This window comes from Siniperca chuatsi, linkage group LG4, assembly GCF_020085105.1.
Source record: "Siniperca chuatsi isolate FFG_IHB_CAS linkage group LG4, ASM2008510v1, whole genome shotgun sequence".
In the NCBI taxonomy this organism is placed as follows: Eukaryota; Metazoa; Chordata; class Actinopteri; order Centrarchiformes; family Sinipercidae; genus Siniperca; species Siniperca chuatsi.
The window spans coordinates 20,874,938-20,894,777 of NC_058045.1; the positions used below are offsets into that span (position 1 = coordinate 20,874,938).

The following is a 19,840-nucleotide window of genomic DNA, read 5'->3' on the forward strand; positions in this document are numbered from 1 at the left end:
ACCATCTGCCTGCTTCAGGCCTGGTTTCCTCCTTTCACAGTCACTAAGCACTGCTTAAAGAGGAAAATAAATACCTAATTAAAAGTATTCTGTGTGTTTTTGGTTGTTTTTTTTTGTAAATTGAGTTTAAAACTAAATAAAATTAATTAGTAACTAGCTGCTTGCTTGGTACTAAAGAATTTATAGCTTTCCCACACAGTGGTATTTTTTTGTTAACTTATGAAGAACTCACTGACAGATATGACTAATATCCTAACTATGAGGTGGGGGTTGTAAAATAAATTAAGGTTACAACTAACAATTATTTTCATTATTGATTAACCTGCTAATTAATTAATTGATTCATCATTCATTGATTTCACCATGAAATGTCAGAAAATGGTGAAAAATTTCACCATATCCAAATTTTCCAAGAGCCCAAGATAACATTTTGGAATGTCTTGTTTTTTCTGACCAACAGTCCAAAGATATCTAGTTTACTATCAGAGAAGAATAAGACAACCAGGAAATGTTAACATATGGATCCAAAACAAAGCTTGAATCACTGAATTTTATTTGGCATTTTTGCTAAAATAGTGACTTGATTCATTGATTATCAATACATTTTCTGTTGATTAACCAATTCATTGACTAATTGTTTCAGCTAAAAAAAAGTATAAGATGTATAGACGGCAGGATTATACTGCAGAGGTGTGCAGAATAAGTCTTTCTTTGATGGATGCTCTGCATTTGTTTCAACAGCTAATGCCCTTGTCCCATACAGCGAGAAATCTGTTCCGTTCCCTATACAGTCCCTATACATGATGGATGCACAAGGTCTCTACATCGAGAAGCTTCAGGACTGTAATATAAAGTCATGCAATGTAATGTGATTTCACATTTTATATGTAACATGCTTTTAAAATCTGAAGTGAAGGCTTCAACATTTTGTACATTATTTTATTGGTTCAGCAACCAAATCCATTAAAGCAATGAGATTTCAAAGTGCTTTGTGGTCAAATTGAAAACATGGCTTTTTGCCCCTAAATTCTCAAACACCTGAATTTTTCCAAGAGTCTTCTTTATACTTTGTCCCTCTTGGTACTTTGTCCTTCGCTTCCTCCCTGCACCTCTCTGTTCTCGACATTCTGTGACCCAGGAAAAAAGGAGATCCATCCAACATCCAGCTTGAGAGTTTGATCCTGTCCCTCTGTGCCCGGTCTGGCATTACATGCATTGGGCTGGGGGGCTGATTGTCCTGGACTGTGGGACCATGAGTCTGCTCTAAGCCCAGAGCTATCTGGCCATGCTACATTTCCCAAAAGCATACAGTATGAGTTGCACTTCGTCTTTCCCTCTGGTGCCTTATATTCAGTACTTTTGTCCAGTGCTTTCATTGTTAACCCTTTCATCCTCTCTCTAATGCTGGCATTTACTGTAATAATATAAACCGCATAATTCTGTAACTTGTTTTCTACATACACATTTCAGTGCTCCAACTTATGCCTGCAAGGCTAAAGAACTCACTGGATTGGAAGACCATCTGGTCATCAAATTCCCAAAATATCAAGATATTACATAGTTTGTCCTGCCTTCTGTCATCATAGCTTCTCCTTTCCTCCTCTCTGTGCCCCATCATTCACTTTTTTACCATGGGAGGTGGTCAAAGGTCAATTTCAGAAGCAGTTCCTCCTAGAATTGAGAAGTAAAATGTTTTTATTAGTTTTGATGACAAGATAAGAGACCAATTTTTCTCCCGTTCTCCAGCTGAAGAGCTTTTAGAGTGGCTCTGCTGCTTACCTGGGCCCACTAATATAAGATCATCTCCCTTCGACCTAGATTCCCAAAAATAAAATGAGTTTGATCTCTCTTTCTAGCTCTCTTCCCTGCTCATTTTTCTTTTTATTAGTGGTGATTCTACCTTCATTAAAGGAAGAAAATGGATGGCCATGTGTCGACTTTGATAACTGAGGTGCTGGCAAAACAAAAGGTTTCCAAGAACTGTAGCTATTGGTGGAAACATGAGTAAGGGATGGATGATGACCATTTGCCAAGCTGCCCTTATAGGGATTAAGTTGAATTGATGTTCTTATTTTTCAAAACATACACATCTGGGTTCTGTTGATTATAGTATACAAGGCTATACAACTACGGGATAAATTGTTCTTGGAAAGAAGTCATTAACTACAGCTGTTGATGGCAGTTTGGAACCAAATCATGTTTAATTTTTTAGTAAGGTTGTATTACATCAACTTGTTTGCTATGGTCAAGGAAGCCGATAAGTGCTATTAAACGTGTGAGCTATTTAGGCTGCATTAGGTTACAATGTGACAGAAAATAAAGTTTTACAAGCTATCAAACATTTTAGCTGTGATTTATAAGTGTTTATAACTGTACAACAGTGGTGGAAGAAGCACTCAGATCTTTTACTTAAGTAAAAGTAGCAATACCACAATGAAAAAAATACTCTTTCTTACAAATCATAATTAAAGGTCCAGTCTGTAACATTTAGGAGGAGCAACATTTATAATCACCTGAAAATAAGAAGTGTTGTGTTTTCATTACCTTAGAAGAGCCCTTTGCATTTACATAGGGAGCAGGTACCCTTCCACGGGTGTCGCCATGTTGCACTGCCATGTTTCTACAGTAGCCCAAAATGGACAATCCAAACACTGACTCTAGATAGGGCCGTTCGCTTTTATCATGAGCTTCACGGCCACCATAGTTTCTCCTACACGCTTGGAAGGGGAGGGTGAGGCGAGCAGTACTCACATGGTTGCAAACTGCAATTTCACCACTAGATGCCACTAAATCCTACACACTGGACCTTTAAGTAAAAATACACAAGTATTAGCAGCAAATTGTACTTAAAGTATCAAAAGTACTCATTCTGCATAAAAATCTTCATTTCAAGTGTCACATTATTACATTATCTGAATGTTATTCCTGATTCATTACCGTCTAAGCAGCATCTGAATGTTGTCATGGTAGAGCTAACAACTGTATATACTGTTGGGTAGTTTCATCTCTAACAATACATATTTTAAATTGATCACACGTTTGATGTATAAAATCTTGACCTGAAAAGTAACTAGTAACTAATGCTGTCAGATAAATGTAGTGGAGGGAAAAGTACAACATTTTCCTCTAATGGATTAGAAGTGTGAAGTAGCATAAAATGGAAATACTCAAGTAAAGTAGAAGTACCTCAAAATTGTACTTAAGTACAGTACTTGAGTAAATGTACTTAGTTACATCCCACCACTGCTATACAATTAGTCTTGGACAGATTGTCAGAGCTGCTCCTCAGGTAAAAGTTGCAGCCCTTAGATAGTTTTCTTATATTCTGTTTTGCCGTTCTTTGAATATGTGCAAGAAAGATACAGTAAAAAAGTGAATAGGAATTATTGGATAGGAAGGAGGACAGCTGAAGAGAGAAAGGGGAAGGGCCTTAGCTGGAATCAAACCCAGGCTGCTGCAGTAATGACTAGCACATGGTGCGCGTGCCTGATTTTCATATGTTTTTATATGTTGAACCTAAAGCCCCTGAAAACCCAGACTTATTCAATATCTATTAAGAGTTTAACTCTCAAAATCTCAACTAATCTGCTTGAACTATTTTTAAAGCCTGATTGGTGCATGGAAATATGTGACATCACCTTTTTCGAACGGAGCCCCGCCCACTTCAAACCAGGGGGCAAAAACACAAATACAAATTTCTCACATGTGAAATAAGCAAAACTTTTTGAACTCTGGCAAACAAAATGTGTGTTTATGTAGGACACCATTGCTCATAGTAAGAGGCTGATTGAGAAAACATTTTTTCAGGGCCTTCAAGATCTGAAAGTATATTGTTTATGAAATAAATACAGAGGGTGTCTGATCTATGCCAAGAAAAATACAGCAGACTTACAATAGGAAGTTACAGTTTGGCACTCCTGTTTGAAGTTTCATTTTGAGTCACTAACAGACCACTAAACCGTGTCCTCTTACTGTCCAACAGTCAGAATCCAGATGGGAGAGGCTTGGAGTTGATCAAAATGTTAAAATACTCATCTTAGTTGCCTTGAGTTATTACCATGCGTTCACAGCATTAAAGCTTTACAAGCAGTAGCAAGTGAATTGCAGACTTTTTTTGCCTCGGATTTTGCCCCTCAGGCAACAAGCTGGCCTACCTTCTTGGTGGTGATTGTTGGGGCTCTATGCAGCTTGTGAGGAAGACTGCAGACACTACTCAGGGCTGAAAAAAATCCTTCAACTCCTCTGCATTTTAGTGTAAAAAAAAATCAATTTAGCTGTTTTTTTTTTACAGATAATTCACCTAAAAAATGCTAGAGCTTATCATCAATCAAAGATAATGCAGTCAAAAGGAGTGCTCTTTGTAGTAAAGATAGAATGTAAAATTTACATTTATATATTTAATATTTATTGAATTTAAAGGGTCACTGTTGACATTGGAAATGGTAGTCATTTTTATTTACAACACAAAACCAATTTTTTTATCAAAAAGCATCTATCATGAAAATTAAAGGTGAATAATTGGTTAGGGAATTATAATGCAGCAATTTATGTAGCTTTTTTGGTATACTAATATTATTATTGAAGACATTATTATTTATTATTATTATTACTTGCTCTATGATATAAATTCATATTCATATTTATATCAAGTAAATTATATTTATATTACTTGTATATAGTTTTTTTTTTTCTTTTTGAAGAACCTCTGACTTAACTGAAAAGACATGTTTTTCTGATCTGCACAGAATATTCCTGGAGCGTTTCCACAATGGTGCACTAAGTCTGGTCTTGGTTTGCTTGTGAACTGAAGTTTGGAACACTAAATGGGGATAAAAAGTGCACACTACTGTCTTTCACAGCATGACGACACACTATCATTAATAAATTCAGCAGGACAGGGCAGTGCAGCACATCACAGACGTAAAGTGCAGGTGGACTATTTTAGCCCACCTCATCAATCATTAAAACAAGCCACTGTATAGACAGACATGTCGGATGGTCAGCTGATGGATGGGTGGACAGAAAGACAGGAAGGCAGACGATGACAGGCAGCCAGACGGGTCCATTATGAACAAGATTTACTATGGAATGAATGTCATGAATGTTTCACAAGTCATGTCTTGGCTGGCTGAACAGAAGAGTGAGGCAGACTGTATGATACAGGTACAAGTACAGAGAGGCAAACTCATTATTAATGTATGTACAAGCCAGGTCAGGAGATGAGTACAGTAAAGGCACCAACAGGTGCAGCACACAGTTTGCCCTCATCTATAAACCATAGAGAGCCTCCCATTATCTACTGTCTCCATATTAATGTTTTCCTATCCATACCGCAGTGCTCCTCTGCACTGCTGACTGTCAGCGGTCTTACCTTGTGCTGGTGTATGCATCTGTGTGTGATGATACATTAGCCAGAAGGGGTTAAAGCCTTGAAGCAATACACATCTTAATTAACCCCCGCTCATCAATTTCCCCCTCGTGTGTCCAGCAGCAGGCACAGTCCGGCTCGGCCTCAATCTTTTGTCATGATTTATTTGGTGCACAGGTACACACTCTCATTCCTTTCAAATAGAGGAATTCAAGGTTTTCCCAGGACAACAGGCATACACACACACACACACACACACACAACATCACAGCTCGTATGTTAGCCGCTGGGGGAATTGCTGCATAGAAAGGATTTATATACACGTGTATAAAAGCATAGTTTATCCTTATATGATTCAGGTTTGATTTTCCTGGTTGAGCTGGCTCAAACTCAAAGGGTTCACATGAGGGTTCAGTCCAGATTTTGGGTAGAAATCCTGTCTAAATCCAGCTAGTAGCAGCCCGCTGGACTCAGATCAGATCAGATTTTTTGTTTGACTTTTTCAATGTCAGTGTCAAACTTTGCTGTCTTAACATGCTGCAAGACATTCATTCATTTCAAAACACAGCCAGTAACAACACAAGACCACATGCTGAAATATAAATAGTTTATATTTGAGAAAATAACACAATAAATATTTCACATACATACAATTTCCATATGTAATGTCACTATGTGTATACTGTCACATACCTACTCTGGTACACTTTAAAATACTTTAACAGCAACAATTACTTTTGGTTGAACCTTTGGCTTTAGAGATCCTGCAAATACATTACCTAAAGAAACACAAGTGAACATTAAAACAGTAACACAAATCCTTTAATGGCTTCTGTCTTTCTGTTTTTAACTGATCATTAATAAATTGTTTCATGATACACATGAAATATATATCTTGAATCTGGTAAGTAACAGTCCAACCCTCTCCCTCCTAAGAAATGACAAACCACCTATTTCTTATCAGTGCTGAAGTGGTATGGCAACATGGAAGTTTACTGTAATGGACTTGGTCGAGGGATTATCAAAACCATGCAGTGTGTGTGTGCTAATCTGTCCTACTGCCCTTGAGAAGAAAAGGCTACAGGGAACCAGCGAGGTTGCCATTCTGAGCCTCTACTGAGAGACATAATATAAAGATACACATCAGGTGATAAGAGCATATAGAATACAAAAGTAATGCAACTGCAATACAACTGAGGTATGCAGGGTACAGGACATAAGACATACAGTTTACAATATGGCTAACAGATGTAATGTAAGATAACTAGAATCGCAGAATGCATGTACACCCACATGGAGCAAATTACACAATGGAAGGTCACAGAACAACAAAGCTGACAGCTTGCAGTATCAGCAACCAGGGCACTTCTATAGATAGAATTTTGACTGATCCCCAGAATATATGACATGTATTACAGCACCAGCAGAGAAGCATTTATGGAAGCATAGACTCATACATAATGTGGCACAGTGAGGTGCATCCATCAAACACATAATGCCAAGATATTCCAACATTCCATATGAGTAAAGTTTGTTATGTACACCTACATGCACATATAGATGACATCAATTGATACACATATACAAAAACAGAAGGGAGTGCTTCTCCTTTTAGATCCTTTTGGCCTGTGACCTTATAATGCCTTACAATGATTGATAATATAACTTTCAATTAAATGATTAAAGCTATAGTTTGACATTTTGGGAAATACGCTTACTCACTTTCTTCAAACTTAACAAAATCCACCCACCTGCACTTCTAAAGCTCACAAATTATCACATTATATCTTGTTTGTTTAATTCGTACAAAAACTGCACTATTTCTTAGCCGGGACCAGTAACTTCCTGCAGTCTCTGTCAACCAGCAGAAAGGTGCTGATAGGTGTATTTTGTTACCATTGGACAGAGACAGGCTAGCTGTTTCCCCATTTCCAGTCTTTATGCTAAGCTAAGTTAACCAGCTGCTGGCTGTAGCTTCATATTTACCGTGCAAACATGAAAGTGGTATCAATCTTCTCATCTATCTTTCTGCAGAAAAGCAAAAAAGCGCATTTCGACAAATGTCAAACTATTGCTTTAATCCAATGATTAATAATCAAAACCTCAACAACCTGATCAAAGCAGAGGCAATACTTGACATGATACTCAGTCACTGTTATATTTAGAAGGATCTTGTGCATTGTCAGATTATAAAAACCCAATTCAGAATTGTATCTAAATTCTCTTTCATATATATATATTTTACATGCTGACCCTGAGGATACTACTGAAATACACTGAAATCTTTACAAATGTTATCCTCTGGCTGAGGCATACTGGCAGCTACAGGAAGGTTTGCCTGCATGATGCAAACCATACCCACTACAGTGTGTAATTTAAACAAGATGTTTACTGAGGAGAAACTAAAAACAGACAGGTATGGATTAACAGACAAACTGGCTACTAAGTTAAAAGGTGACTGGAAGACTTAATTATCAGGTACAGTAGCTTTATTACTTAATTAAATCATGTCTAGGGGGAAGTAAAAAGAAACCTGCACTGACTACTGATCCACTGCTGGTACTGATTTGTTTGATTCTGCAGTGCTGTTGTAAGAGGAAACAGAAACAGATGAAAGAACCACACCTTTCCTTGGGACTATATATTGTTAAATTACTGTTTTGATTATAAAAACAACTTCTGAATAAAATATTTGGGATTTTTTTTGCATTTTGGAAGGCTGGAATGGATGAATAAGGTTTTAATGTTTTTGTAATGGCATGCATTACATAAACTGTCCTCTGTTTAATGGGGCATTTCTGGCTGAATGAAGATGCTTTAAAGTTTGTTTACTACTTTAGATCGCCGCTCTAGGTATTACTAAACATGCTATGAAAGGGAAACTAAATTTTTTAATCTAAGGGACTGTACTGGAATTATTTGGGGGTAAGGGAGGGTCAGAAAAGGGGTATGCTAAGTTTTAATTTGGCTAAAGGAGGGGTAGTTTGACTTTCTGGGAAGGCAGTGGGTGGTATTTTACTTTAGTCGTCCCTTGATATAAACAATAATTACATAAATAGCTACATCAGGTTTATGCAACTCAGGCATTGTGTTGGTTATATGATGGATAGTCAACTGACTGAATACAACTGACCTTATACATAAGTTACAACATCATCTGATCCAATTGCTATTTATTTTTCTTAATAAATACACCTCCTGTGCCCAGGTCACTCAGTGGCAGTAGTAAGAACCTGTTATTTAAAATTAACAAGTTGTACCAATTCAATATTGTTCAATATTACTTTGAGATATTGTTGCATAGAAATCCAAAGAAAATATTAATAAAGCTGGGGAGGGTCTTCCTTTTTCAAAAGGTGAAACATTATGTAGCCCCCCTTCCCACACCAATAATTTTCATGCAGTCCCTAAAAGTAAATTTCTTTTAGCACTAAACCAATTCTCACCTTGTTAGAACTTGGAAACACAAATATATTTTCAAGTAAAGTATTTCTTTCTTATGAGTGGTAACGCTAAATGTGTTCAATAAGAGATCAAGATAAAATATACTGTAATATTCTTGCTGAGCATGTTGATTTAACTATTACTTATTTACGGTGCTTATGATTATCATTCTTTCATTGTTACTGTCTCAAAGAACAAGAGTGCAAAAAGACATCACACTCAGCAGATGATGGGATATTAAAAACAAGTACTGGGACAATGACATGTGTGATAAAAATGACAATGCCACAAATCTTCAGTAATACTGTTACATTAACTTACATATTTTGACCTGAAGTCTGATGTGTTCGTTGGTGTCTACAAAAGATTTTGTGACTTAAGTACGGTGCAAAGCATTGCAGCATGGCCACATTTTTTCATTGTTTTTCATTTGCGTAGTGGAAGACCCGCATTGCTTGTCAATTAAACCACACACAGTATGACACACAGATTAATGTCCTATGTAGTTAACATTACTTGGTGTACGTTCTGTGGCCTTGGCTTGGCACTGGATGCCAATGGCAAAAATCAATTTCAGCTGTACAGACACACCAGCAAGCATGCCACACACACACACACACACACACACACACACACACACACACACACACACACACACACACACACACACACACACACACACACACACACACACACACACACACACACTATGTACTATGAGAGTCCAGTGAGGTGTGGAGTGTGAAGTGGGAGACTCATCAGTCAGGCAGTAGATTCCAGTGCAGGGCTACCGGTTGTTACAGCTGCCATTTCACCAGCACATATCTGCTGTTAGCGAGCTGCTAATGTAAGTAATGTTTTCCCATTTCCACTACACTTCAGGATCTAAGTAATGTTCAAAGGACAACAAATAAATAGTATAAAATGCTAAAAATGCACCAAAATACTGCTTTGTTATTAGTGCTTGACTGAAAATGCTAGGTAGTTTGTTCAAGGCTAAAACAGTTTGCTTAATTGCACTTGAAGGTAAATTGTTTGGGTCTGCATGATACCCATATGACAGAATACTTTGAATCAAAGCTGAACACAAAAAAATCTATATTGACTTTGGTTTTCTCCATGATCTTGATGCTACATGTCTCCCATGATAATTCCAACAACTTTGTAGCTGATATTATTAAAAAGCCTTACATTATCAGACTCGTTCAAACATACAAGCCCTGGTTTTTACTTTGCCCAAAGCAACAGCCATGTTCAACCTAGCTTGGCCCGTGTGTCTTGGCTGTAGAAAAGGACCTGCAGCAGGATGGCCACGTCGATTAGGATCTGGACTGAACCGCAAACCCAGAACTGAGTTGGGCTTTCGTTCATCACAAAGTAGGTGGTCTTGAAGACGTCACCGGCCATCCACAGCAGCACCATCTTCACACTGGAGCAAAAGAAACATAGAGAGACACTCTTATCATACAGACATGAGAGTGGTATCAATCTCTTCATCTAACTCTCTGCAAAGAGCGAATAAGTGTATTTTCCAAAATGTCAAACTATTTCTTTCAATTTTTTTCTTTTACAATTTAGAGCAATTTTCCTGTTGATGACGTTCCCCAAAAAACCCAAAGTAAAATAAGTGCAAAAGAAAAATAACAGCAGCACATCAGCCAAAATAAGTAGTTGCTCCCTTTCCGCATTTATCCTTTTGCATTAAAGTGTTTTGGTCTTGATTTAGTTGCTGCTGTATAAGAAACAGCAGGGAGGCAGTAAAAAAAATCATTAAACAGGGTGAAGTAAACTACCAATTGATCACATCAAGCAAGAGAAAGTGAAGGAAAGAGACAGACATAAAGATTGCCTGTCTGAGAGACACAGAGGCTGAGAAGAAAGACCTTGAAGAAGACACTAGTTATCTGCCATGCCAGCAGCCTGATGCCAACACAATACCCTGAAGGTGTCCTCTGAAACTTCACAGAAAGCATCAGACAGAGTACAGAAAGGATACTCTTCACCTTGTATCACTGCTTCTTGTACTCCTCCACTCATCGCTTTCTATTTTGTCTTCATGCTTTTTCCTCCATACTTTTATTCCTCTCTCGTGCTGTTCCTTCTCTCCCCACCTCCGTACTTTTTTGTTGCCGTCTCGACTCATTTACTGTCACGTTTCTTTAACTCTTGCCCTTCACAGTCTCTGCTCTCACTCCTACTCCACCTACTCCCTCCTCTATTCTTCTTGCTCTCTGGACAGTGAAGTCCCATAGGTATGAATGTAATATGAGTTTATTCTTTTTATAAAGGCTGACTGGGCCTGGGCATGGAGCAGGACTATCAGTCATCAATGAGACATACTGTAAGGGTCAGAGAGGTGAGGGAGAAAGGAAAGGAGAGACAGAGAGCTTGCAGAGGACAGCGTTTATCTAGCATGCAGTAAGAGAGACAGGGCTAAGACAACAAAACCACTAGAGAGAAAGAGAGAGACCTCTGTGAATAGGGAGGAGACCTCTGTGAGATAGATATGGATAGATAAGTGCGTATGGGGGTAGAGGCAGCTTAATGACTATGGGGACAGCTGTCCTGTGCTATCCTTGAGCTCTCCTTGCAGAGTCATGTCAAACTTCTAACTCTCCCCTGGGCTCCGTTCAGGCTCCAATAAGGAACCGAAACATTTGTGGCAAAGAGTCTTGCCTTGGCATGGAAATGAGGACATTATTATTCAACGTGTCAGGGAATGTACTAAATCTAGACACTGCATGTGGTATTGAAATGTGATTAACAACCCAGACTGACGCAGGCTGCAAACACGGGCTGAGCTGGAGAGCTACAGGATGTGTAATGATCAAAGGTGAACTCTGTTACAATACATGGGAGAGTCAAGCTGCACATCTGGATGCTTTCATACGCAATCATATCCGCACTGACGCACTCATAAATTGGGTCATCAACTGTCACAAAATGGACTGATCATCATCACTGTGGGGGAAGCTATTAAATTAAAATGTATTTTTGCTAAGATATCAGTATTTATATCCATGGTGGGTTTTTTTTTTAACCTGTGTACTTATTTGGTCAAAATTTTGGCCAAAAAGAAGAAATTTATGTTTTATTAATTTTTCTGACTGACAGTGTCAGTACTGGTAATTTAATTTTTCCAATGTCTGTGTTGGCGGGCACTAAAAATAGTTTGGCACACAGGCAGTTAACCAGACTGCTGTTGTCTAACTGCTGTTAGCTGTTGCTTAGTCCCAACTGTGATTTGAGCACTCCATACATTATTCTGTGACTCCATTTTGTGATTCAATGGGGGAACATAGAGAGTGCTGAGATCACAGGACTACCCTGAGTTTTGAAAGGCCATTTGCTGTCACCACAAGTGGACTCATGAAAGAAAGACAGCTAATGCTAGCTAGATCCCCCACTTTGTATACTGTGGGACGAAAACAACACTGAGTGTGCAGGAGCTGCCAATGACTCAGCAGGTGCTGAAATAAAACAAACGAAAAGTAACATCAAGTGGGAATCAGTGCTAATGCTAGCAAGCTAGGCTAATTAGCTGCACTTTCCGAGTGGAGATTCCATTTTCCAAATGTCAGATGTCAGTCAGCCGTTGCCATGGGAAACATCCACTCAGAGGCTTGAAGCTGTTTCCACTAATATGTCAAAAAACGATTCAGGCTTATGCGAACAAAAAATAGAAATACATGCACAATAGCTGCAGTATCATATCATCATCATAATATAGTTTATATTTCCTTACACAAAAAGTGATTAGAACTCAGATTTCAGTTCGACTTTAAAGGTCCAGTGTGTAAGGTTTAGTGGCATCTAGTGGTGAAATTGTAGTTTGCAACCATTTGAATACTGCTTGCATCACCCTCCCCTTCCAAGCGTGTAGGAGAAACTACTACGGTGGCCGAGAAACTTGCGAAAAATGCAAAAGGCCCTATCTAGAGTTAGTGTTTGGTTTGTTCGTTCTGGGCTACTGTAGAAACATGGCAGTGCAACATGGCGACTTCTGTGGAAGGGGACCTGCTCCCTATGTAAATGTAAAGGGCTCTGCAAAGGTAATGAAAACGCAACAATTCTTATTTTCATGGGGGTTATACACTAATGAAAACATACTTATAATTATTATATATTATAACTCATGGAGGCTTATGTTAGCTAATGTTAGCAAACTTACATTGCTGTATAAAAAAACATGACTGAGTCAGATTGACTGTCTTTGCGACTCTTCTCTACTTGTGCTGCTGTTACAATTAGTTTTACTATTTACCCTTATCCTGTAATTGTCACTTGTGGCTAGTGGCCTTTGTTCAACAAAAGTAACATACTCTTGCTTTAAGTTGATTTATTTCAAACCAAAGCTAGAACAGATGTACCCTGAATGTGAGATGAGAAAAAAGACGGAGCCAATCTGCTTCAGTCAACACACAGCTCCTTGCTTCTTCCCTCTTAGGTCCAGCTGATCCTCCCACCTCCAATTTAACCACCTCAGGCTTTAGTAAGAATCAGGCTATTTCCACCTCTCCCAAATGCTGACCAAGGAGCGCTTGTTTAGAGCACATTTTAGTTTCACTAATGTGTTCTGCTACCATAACAATTTAAACTTTCGGGGTAAACACTCCAGGGTTTGATTGAACTGCTCCAAAAATGAGTGTGCTAAAGAATTTAAAATCGTCATGCTTTTACTTCTTTCTCTCTAAGCTGCCACTATTCCTCAGGGGAAATACTTGCTTTTTGTTCCACTGAAGTTTTTGTTTCCTTAGAGAGCACACTTTGCTGAACTTCAGATTTCTTGTTTCATCTCTCTCCTCATCTTTTCCTTTCACTGTGCAGCTTTCTTCATTTTTCCGTTGTCCCGCTCAACTGTCATCTTTACTTTTACTGCCTCTGTCATTGCCTTTACTGTGCTCTGCTCTTCTCTATAAAAGGGAATAAAGTTAGTGACTCTTATCAGCTTCTGCTGCGAACCATGAAAAAGTAAAATAATAAAGTTGCGTTTCACAGCGCAGTAAGCTAGCTGGTTGGAACAAATCCTCCCAAAAAAACTTGTGAAGAGGTAATATTAGATTTAAAATAATGGAATAAGAATAATACTGTCATTTTAAATTTTTTTTTTAAATATTTAAATTTAAAGTTCATAGTGTATAAGCGCAGCAGGCCATGTGTTGTACTCCCAATGGGAGTGTCTGTATGACCCATATCAGTAAACTATGTAATTGTTGTTCTCTTCGCTTGTGCAAAATGGAGAAAATTAGTGAGCCGATAAACATGACACCAAACCAACTGAGCGGTAATCTGAGGAAGCATTTTGCATTCCACACCATATATGGAAAAATTGTGGATAAAGGTAAGGCCAACTAATGTTTGCTAACTTTGTAAAATGCAACTCCCTGGTAACGTTAGCTTATCACTCAAGTGAGGCAGAGCAGCAGAGACACGACAAATTAATGAAACAATGTCACTTCTAAAATGTAGTTAGGCCACATGCATTTAAATGAATTCAAACTACTACTACATCTTAATGTAAATGATTACAATATACATTTTCTAAATTATCATCATCCTCTTCGATATTCGATATATTCTGCCATGCTTAAGATTTTTACTAAATTCTCAGTAGGATCGGAGAGTAGAGTTACATAACTATGGGAATTCAGAGATGCACACCAGCATTCTTCTCTACAGTAAAATAGTTGCCATCATATCTTCTGCCTCCTGTTAAGACTAGAATCTCATTGGATGTCAAAACTCAGTGCAGAGCTCAGCCTCTCTCCCCATAGGAAACAATGGCTTTTCTCTGTGCGATGTAAGTTAGTGTGAAAGAACTGTTCAAACTTGATTTCTTGAAAGAGTGACAGCTCTGATACTGGTTGGTCAATTTTTGACTTGACATTTTAAACAAAACAAATCTTGTAACAGAAGTTGAGTGAATGTGGCCATGCGCTCTGTTGTAGGGCTATGGAAAATATGTCTGGGACAGAAAGTGAGGAGAGAGAAATCTTAGCACATGGCTACCTTATTAAACATATTAATCATATTTCGAAATCCATAAGAAACTTTCATGGTCGAAATGTTGCAGCTACAAATATTAGGGGAGAGTTTTATATCAGTGGAGACGATTTTTCTACCATAAAAATGCACCTTTAAATTCACACTTTACTTGGTTCATTTTGTAACATAGGCTCCTCTGTTCTTCTCTGCAACCCTCCACATTCATTTATCCTTTATCCTCCTCTCAGCTTCTGTCTTTCTCTACAACCCTCTCTGCCTCTGCCTGACCTTCCCTCCTTTCCTTCGCCCTCCCCCAGCCTCCCAAATTCTCTGCTCCCCCCTTTGGCTAATTTCTTTGCTCAAGAGACGGCAAACATCATTAAGGAGGATGAGCCATTAACAATGTAATTAAGGAGGGCGGGTCATCTGTACAAAAGCAGTCTCTACAGCATTGCAGCAGAATGGAGACAAAACACCAGTTTGAGGTCGTTCATCTCAGGCAAGAACACACACACACACACACACACACACACACACACACACACACACACACACACACACACACACACACTTCCCACATTTTACAGACTATGTTTGTCATGGTAGTCTAATGTAGCTCCATCTAGCTATATACCATTAATCATGGGACTTGTGATACAGTTAACAGGTGATGAAACACAGAACAAACAGTTGAACTTGGTTCTGAGTGAGGCTCTGAGTGTCCACAGGGAGAAGGAGTTATTCTGGTATTGATTGAGAATATTGACTGACCGACTACCTCAGTCTCACAAACACACACACACACACACATACACACACACCAACCATGTGTGCCAGCTTGCTTCAATTTGCACAAAAACACAGAATAAAACATGAAATTTGCTTCACGTTCTCACCAAAGCATTCACACACATGCACTCATGCTGACTCAATTCAGTCTCTTATTGATTATTCCTCACTTGACACCTTCTTCATTTGAGCCAAGCGGCAAGAGATGAGAGAGGAAAGGGTGAAAGTGTGAAATGGTCAACTGGGTACTTCAGGGATGGAAAGGAAAAAACGAGAGCTAGGAGATGGATGAGGAAGGATGGAGGTAAAAGGAAAATGATGAGAGATGTATAACAATGTAGCCAAGCGGAGGGACGATACATCTAAAGAGGGGTGAGAAACGAAGCCACTCTGACAGTTGGAAAGTGACAGGACAGGAGAGAGCGATGGAGAAAGAGAGAGGGGGGTCTGATTGCACAGTGTGATGACTGTGCCGTATGTGGGCCAGGCAGTAATTATGCTGTGTATTGAACAAGTGCTGTCAGACCAGGTATTAGCTCCTCTAAGCGGTGGGAGAACACTAATTCAGGAAACAGGGCTGAGTGACATTTAGAAAGACAGACAGAGGAGAGGGGGAGAGAGAGAAGAGAGAGAAAGAAGAGAGGGAGAGAGAGAATTAAAAGGACATGAGTGTGGTGTGTGAAATTGAGTGATTTCACGTCCCAAATATTTGCAAAGTTGCCTGATGCATCTTTAAATGTCACTTTGCGAAACAGCATCTTATGGCAGGTCTAAAATCACTATAAATCATACACTCTTGTAAATCATTGCTTAATTCCTTTTATAATTGTTAAAATCCATTATTCTAGCTGTGTGTTACAGTATATTTTAGTAGAAGACTTGTTAAGGCCCAGTCTTTTTGCCAGACAGAAGCTTGTTCTTGGACAATTCTGCAGAACCCCATGTTAGTGCGTGCACACAAGCACACGGACAACACAATACACATTTCTGGCATTAGGTTCACGTTGTTTTACTGATGGACAGCAGAAAGAAATGTAGCAATGTGCCAAGAAAGGAAGAAAAAGACTGCTTGCAAGTAAACATGGATGTATATATAAATATTTTAAAGAATCTGCTTTGCAAATGTTTTATGAGAAAAGAATGCACTCAACACATTTGTTTGATCTGAAGGATACACATAATGCACTTTGGTGAGCAACACTGAATGTAAACATAACTTTGTTTGTTTACAAGAAAACTCCACAGGGCCCCTTTAAATGCTTGGTTAGAGAAAGATCATGGACATGGTAAAAGAAAAAAAGAACCATACAGTAGTTAAAACTTTTTTTGCTGACCTCAAGTGGTTTAACTTCTCACCTTGCTGCAGTGATGCATAAGTAGAGGCGGGACGCAAACGTCAGTCTTTACTTAGAAAGAACGTGCTGTGCTCCAATCCACCACCCCATCCTTCAAACCTTTACTTTTCGCCTTGTTACTTAAAAAAGACACTACATTCTGTATTGGCACCAACTGTTGGCACTGGATACACACAAAATCATGTGCTGCAGAACTGTTCGATACTCTATTATGTAACATGTGCAAGTGAAACATTGAATTTCCTCAACCTAATTGACAGTCTGGAAGGTTCAACAGACAGGTCCAATCATTAATAGTTATGCAACAATTAGCTGATTAATAAGAAAGAGAAAATGATTGCATGACAATTTTAATAAATCAATTACTCGGTGGAGTCATTTTTCGAGCAGAAATAACACCATACCAGCTAGTTACAGTTGTGCTGCTTTTAATTTTATTGTAAGTTTTGAGACTGTGTCAATAATCAGAAGTTGCATCCCTACACAATATACAGCAAGCTTTCAGGTGAGCATTGATCACACCCATAGATCTTTTTTTTTCTAGTCAAGTAAAGTAAAAGTAACCTAATACCTCCATCTGGATTACTCGGATGCCTGTTTCAAATGGTGCACAAGACAATATGCAGGTTCCATTTAATATATTGGTGTAGCCATGTAACACTTGCACCAGTAGAGAGCAGAGGATCTCTGTTACTGCAGCTTGATTGATACTTGCAGGTTGATTACTTGCAACAGGTATACTTCATTACAACAGTTACTTGATTAGATTTATTATTATAAAGAGTGCAGTCTAGACCTGCTCTATATGAAAAGTACAATGAGATAACTTCTGTTATGAATTGGTGCTATATAAATTAAACTGAATTGAACTGAAATTGTTGTTGTCTCTCTGGTTTATCTGTATATCAATCTGTCTCTCTTTCTGTATTCATTCCTCACACCCAACCTGCTTCTAAATCTTCATCCTCAGCCCTCCTTCCCTTCTCTGCTTCTACTCCTGTCAACTGCTGTTTCGTTATCTTCTTGTCCCAGCCTCCTCTGCTACCTTTCACCTTGTCCACTGCCCAAGGGACCACTGGATGGGTAGATGAATATTGGGATGAAGGAATAGCTAACTGGAAAGAAAAATGGCTGAAAATTTCTCGCAAGCGCAGAGCAGAGTGCTATCATGTTTCTGCATCCCTGCACGTAAGTTTGTATCCATATATGGAAATTTTATGACTGCAGTCCAGAATACAAACGTGAAGGTGACTGTGTAGTCAATGACAAAGCTGTCATGCAACTTTTACAGAGACAATGTGGACTAAATTCTACAAAACTGAAATCACTGGAAGGAACCACTTTTCCATTTATGGCTGAGACACATTAGGATCATTGGTTTGTTGCCTTAACACTGACTCTGTAATAACTGGGTTTTGGTTAGGTAAATTTGTCTGCATTTGGTGGTGAATTTCTCATGGATGAGAACATATTGTGACCAAAAGTATCTTGTTGGACACATTTTCCACTACTGTTGTGGAGATAAGAAGGCAGCTGATCACAAATTAAACCCAGTGCAGGCTTAAAGCTTTAAGTGGGGAATCACACTTTGTATGTGAGACTTATAGAGTCTCCAGAGCGGGGTTAGACAGTCCTCGTTATTGCTTGATAATACTAATACACAACTCTATGGAAAGAGACACACTCGGGCTGCATGGGCTGATGTTTAAAGCTTCAAAGAGCTTCACACACCTCTTCTGCCTCTTTTTCAGCACAATGGCATGATGCGTGCGCCCACACATGAGGGTGTGTGTGAGGTGATTTAGCAGCAGGACTGTAGCTCTCCCTGAGGGGGGCAGATAGAGAGATGAAAATCAAAGGGCCCAGCGAGAGAGAAGCCGAGCTTCTCTTAACCCACTAACTATGAATTATGCATGTTGATCGATTGCACACAGGAAAACAACGAAAAGTTCCCAACCTGCCAGAAAAAGATGGATTCTGCTTCACCAAATGAAGAGGAGGGGAGGTGAGGAGAAGAAGGAGTATCACACAGAGTTTGCCTAAGGATATTTTAGATACTTTTTTGGAGAATGTAAACAAGCCAGAATAGATTACATGGCCTGTTGGTGATGGCTATTTCACTAGATTTATTACATCTATAATCTTACGTAATCTAAACAATGCTCTATTTGTCATAGCTTTGTTTCTTAAATAATTAGTCAGCTGTGAATGCTTATAACAAAACTAAATAAAAGTATATTCCGCAAGGCAACACAATCCTCTAAAAGGGAATGAAATCGCTTCACTTATGATACAGTTTTAATTCCTGACAGGATCATTTCAAGCAGAGCTCTTCTTCAGTGTGCAAAGTTAGGCAAAACTGTAGTACAGACAATAGTGGGTGACTGTCACTTATGGAAACCATACAGGGGATTCAGATAAACACAATGACAAAACGTCCCCATGGTATATAATAGAAAAAACGTAATTTACAGTCAACAGGAGGAATCAAACACTGGAGAAACATTTCCCATGAAATAAGTGATTAAACATATACTGTATGTAAAGATGGATAGTCACAAGGAATCTCCTTTTTTAAGAAAAAAGCAAGTAACCCATAAACTTCAGTTGGCTCACATTATGATTATACTTGTTGAAATAAAGAGCAACAAGGGACCGAAGTTAAGTCATTATTATGATCAAACTACCTGTTTAGTTTCCTTAAGTAACAGGGATAATCTAGTGATGTCTGCACTACATGTCTAAATAGTACAGATGCCTTCACATGCTGAGGAAAAGCTCTGTCCAAATTGCTTGTGCCACAAATTTATCACAGAAAGTCACAGTGTCCAGATATTTTCTATTGGTTCATATTTCTTTTGTTTCAGTTCCTGTGCAGTTCAAGACTACAGTACCATGG

General features: G+C 38.7%; 1 protein-coding gene across 2 annotated transcripts in view; it reads right to left on the reverse strand.

Annotated features, from left to right (window-relative positions):
- Positions 1-5,961: 5,961 nt before the first annotated feature.
- The window catches only part of si:dkey-246g23.2 (solute carrier family 66 member 2), a 47,720-nt gene continuing 33,841 nt past the window's right edge, over positions 5,962-19,840 (reverse strand). For both annotated transcript variants that reach the window (XM_044192518.1, XM_044192517.1), the window contains exon 5: positions 5,962-10,241. In XM_044192518.1, the coding sequence (XP_044048453.1) occupies positions 10,067-10,241 (175 nt within the window). In that variant the 3' untranslated portion in view covers positions 5,962-10,066. The remainder of the gene's footprint in view (positions 10,242-19,840) is intronic.